At 41.0% G+C, this 4,390-nt stretch overlaps 1 protein-coding gene across 1 annotated transcript in view; it reads right to left on the bottom strand.

Annotated features, from left to right (window-relative positions):
* The window catches only part of RRP1B (ribosomal RNA processing 1B), a gene marked incomplete at its 5' end in the record, with an annotated part of 24,797 nt that overhangs the window by 13,668 nt on the left and 6,739 nt on the right, over nt 1–4,390 (bottom strand). Inside the window, 3 exon segments of the mRNA XM_014584533.1 lie at nt 1,130–1,224; nt 3,599–3,777; nt 4,254–4,318. Of these exon segments, the coding sequence (XP_014440019.1) occupies nt 1,130–1,224; nt 3,599–3,777; nt 4,254–4,318 (339 nt within the window).

Genomic DNA, 4,390 nt, shown 5'->3' with positions numbered 1-4,390 from the left:
CTGGTCCTGCCACCTTTATATATATGACATATATATATATATAAATAATTATTTTATTTAACTTTAGTTTATGTACTTATTTACTTATTTTAATTTGACCAGAGAAGGACAGAGTGAGAGAAAGAAAGAAAAGGTCCAGGACTCGAACTACAGTCAGCTGTGTGGAAGTCCAGCTCCCTTAACCACAATGCCACCTGCTGGCCCCACAGCCTTATATTTAAAATTTTTTTCATCTTTATTTTATAATTTCCTATTTACATTTAATTGTTGTACATCTTTATAGGGCATGATATCAGTTCTCAAAGCACGTATGCAGTGTGTGGTAATCAAATCAAGGTTACCACCTTCACCAAAAAACTGTACCTTATGTTCCAAGGTCTGATTGTCATTCTACCAGTTTTCTGATGATTGGCAGAAAACTTTGTCATAGTATACAGTTCTATAACCTATTTAATCTGTTTATATGCATTCTTGTGTCTGTTACACATTTTTTCCTGAGTCTCTCCCTGTTACCTCCCTACCCCCATTTTTAAACTGTAGTAAAGCACACATAGCAAAATTTCCCTGGGTGTGCCTTTTAAAGTTTAATCTAGATTTGCAATCTGTGCTTGAAAACATAGCAACCTTTTTTCATTTCAAAATGCCATTGGTACTGGCTGTTTTTTTTTTTTTTTAAGAATTATTTTATTTAACTTTATTTATTTATTTCGATTTGACCACAGAGGGAGGTAGAGGGGGAGAGAGCGAGAGAGAGAGAGAAAGTGAGAAAGCAAGCTGCCAGGTCTGGGACTTGAACTGCAGTTGGTTATGTGGGAGTCCAGTGTCCTTAACCACTATGCCACCTGCTGGCCCCTGCACTGGCTTTGTTTTATCGAGTAATGAGGACTAATAAACTTTCAAATCTAAAAAACTTTCAATAAGGGCTAATAAATTTTCAAAATCTTATCATATTTAAATATCTCTGTCTCCAATAAGCTCATTCTACAAAGGGTGACTGACATTAGTGACTGAGGGATTAAAAGAGACTTTACACTCAGACATTACAGCTTAATTAGTTTTGACCCTAATTCTCTGGTCAGGCCATCCCCAGTAAGTCAATATTCTATAAAAAGCAACAGCTACCACCTACCTGGAGAAGTGGCTCTGAGTCCTCCAAGGCTCCATAGTCATTTCCCTCTCCTTCATCACTGATTCCATCTTTACTGGAGTGACATTTGCCCAGTGCTATCAAAACAAATCCAAGATAAAATTCCTGACATCAAATAAACAGCAATGACTACTTTCAAAGGTGCCATTGTCTAATTAGGTATTTGTTAGCAAAAGAGCAAATTTTTATAAAGAGAAAAAACCCCTGCAAATACATTTATAATTTCTCCAAGATGGTTTGGTTGTTCAGTGCCTGGGAAGGACGATAAATGAGGCAGAAGGCACACACTTTGCTTTTTCTACCCCATCATCATGCCATAGAGCAAACCACAGAACTCTGCTGCTTTTGGTATCTCCCTAGTACACAGAGCCTTCACGTTGGACTGCGGTCAATGTGAACGGGAAGAGCTTGACTTTAGGGATTCAGGTTCGTCTACCAAAGCACAAGTTACCCTGGACTGGGAGGAGCAGGAACAGGACCTCAGGAGTCTGATCCTAGTTTCAGGTCAGTTTAAGACCAGGGTAAAAATCTAACTTTTCATAAGGCTGCCTCAGAAAACACAAGTTAATATTAAAGCAACTTTTAACATTAAAAAAACAAAAACAAAAACAAAACCCAAAAAACTCAGAGCATCCAAAGCTTATGAAATAGATAAAAATGACTAATGAGAACTCACAGTGGGTATGTAAGCAGCTCGGTTTTAAATGCATATGTTTTCTGATGTGGCATCAGGATGTGGGCCTGGGGAAGGTGGGGTAAGCATAAGACCTGCAGGGGTAGGTGCGCAACAGGCATCTGATGAAGTAAACTGGGAGAGTTCAGGTTACACATCAAAGAGAGTGAGATGGTCCGACAGAATTATGCTGGGCAGTAAGGTCCCTAGACTGACTCCCATGACTGCATAAGATTTGTTCAATGTCATTACATGCTGTCATCTGTCTCAAGCTTAAAAATTAGAATATTTCTTTTAACTGTGGAAGACTTTTGTTTTATTTTCTGTCACCTAGGGCTATTAACATTTTGGTTTATCCTTTTAGATAACTAACTAACTAACTTTATTATGTCTTTCATTTTATATATTAAAAAAAATTTTTTTTTGAGAGGTTTTTGCTATAGGGCACGTGCGCTCGCCAGACAGACATAGAGAGACAGAGAGATAGAAAGCAAGAAATCAACCCCCAGGGGGGATGGCCATGCCGCAATCCCTTCTCCTCCATTCTCCTCTCAGGATCTTGGGCACGCACGCACACGCGCGGGGCGTGAGTTTAAGCTGCTGGGTCTAGGACGTGAACCGCAGTCGACTACATGGGAGTCCAGCGACATAGCCATTACGCTAACTGCTGGTCTCTATTATTTCTTTTAATTTGACCAGAGGGGGACAGAGAAAAAGAGAGAGGAGAGGAGAGGAGAGGAGAGGAGAGAGAGAAAAGACAGGGAAAGCGAGAAAGCAAGTTGCCGAATCTGAGACTTGAACTGCAGTTGGCCATGTGGGAGTCTAGTGCCCTTAACTACCGAGCCACTGCTGGACCCTTTCCATTACTTTTTGAAGTACTTTTACTTTTTTTTTTAAAAAATGATCAGCTGCCACATGTGCTCGAGAGGAAGATAGAAAGAGAGAGAAAGAAATAGGGCTTGATCATGTTGCAATCACTTCTCTTCCATTTCTCCATCCTGACAAGATTATGGGCACACCAGTATATGTGCCTGACATATTTTGCAAACTACCAGGCTTGAGATTCAAACCAGTCAGCCATGTGGGATCTAGTTCTCTATGCACTGCACTTAACAACTGTGCAACAGGGCTGGCCCTCGGAAACTTAGCTTATTAATGGCAGCGTGGGTAATTGCTGATCTAATCATTCACCTTATTTTGTACACCGAGATGCTGTAAACCACTGCGAGTTTTGATGGGCTTGCAATTTCAATTGTGTACTCCACATGAAATTCCAGACATAAAACGGCAGCAAGAACAATGTCAGTCTACCATGGGTATACAAGCAGCTCAAGAAAGCCCTGAAGGAAGCCATGAGAAAGGAGTGCTATAAATGCAAGTGCACGTTCCTAGTGTAACTGCATCAGGTCTCTTGTAGAGTATGCTCTTGTGGATACAAGTCCACCAGTGTTTAAATATTCAAATACCCCCCCCCAAAAGCAACAGCAACGACAATGATAGAACCCTCAAAGGAAGTCCCAAGAGCCCACAAAATGGACAAAAGTGTACAAACTGTGTGAGACTAGTCCTCAAGTCTCCCCAGGGATCTGAGAGCACAGGTGCTTTAATACACCTCTGCTTCCTTGCTTGGGAGAGGCTCAAGGCACAGCTACCTTCCACGAATCAACTCTAGGCTGTATTCAGTGAGATGGTAACAAAAGTATTTCTTGTTTGATGAAAACTTTTACTTGGGAAAAGAGAAAGGAAGAAAGCAAGCCCATTCAAGGAAATTCTCCTACCTGTTTTTTTACCAACTGCTTTTCTGCAAATTATCTTGTTTTCTGGTATCTCTTCCCCAGAGAGGTCACTGTCATTCACTTTCGTTCTTTGTTCTTCCACCATCTCTTCATGAACAAAAGGAGACTGATCTACAATGACTTCGAAAACACCCCTAGCTATAGTCTGTACCAGCGTATGGCTGAGGGCAAAAGCAAAGCAGAAAGAGCATGATTAAACACATGGTCTGGACTCTGCTACCTAGAGAAGCATGGGCGGAGGAGCAGAGCGAGTACTACAAGGGTAAATTCAACCTGCCTGGGACCCGGGGTGAACACCTGTTGGTCAGCAAGCACCTGTGTCCCTAACGACATTTCTGGGCCACCAACTGTAGCTGTCAGGAACCACTTGAGTGCACGGAAGACAGAACTTGTGGGGGCATTCTTGGAATGACTGGTCCAAACCCCAAAGCTAGAAGAGCTGAGTCGCTGGTCATACTATCAAATGTCTTGTTGATGGGAATTAAAAATTAGCTGTTTTTTTTTTTTATTTATTTTTTTTTAGCTCTGGATAATCATCCCAGGTAACCTGCATAATGACTTGCAACAAAAACAAGCCCAACCCACCCCCATAACTAAGCACCAACTGAAGCAATAAAAATATACATGAGTTACTTACTCCTTAGTCTTGGCAGCAATTCTGCAGAATGGATCAATAAACTTGAGATTCTGATCTGCCAAAAGCTGTAATTTAGAAATAAAATAGAAAAAAGAGAGAGAAAAGAAATCTTTTCTCCATTCTGGCGTACACTCAGC

This window comes from Tupaia chinensis, unplaced genomic scaffold (genome assembly GCF_000334495.1).
Source record: "Tupaia chinensis unplaced genomic scaffold, TupChi_1.0 Scaffold147038_1, whole genome shotgun sequence".
In the NCBI taxonomy this organism is placed as follows: Eukaryota; Metazoa; Chordata; class Mammalia; order Scandentia; family Tupaiidae; genus Tupaia; species Tupaia belangeri.
The sequence above is the reverse complement of the archived record's forward strand: the minus strand, read 5'-3'. Positions and strand labels throughout refer to the sequence as shown.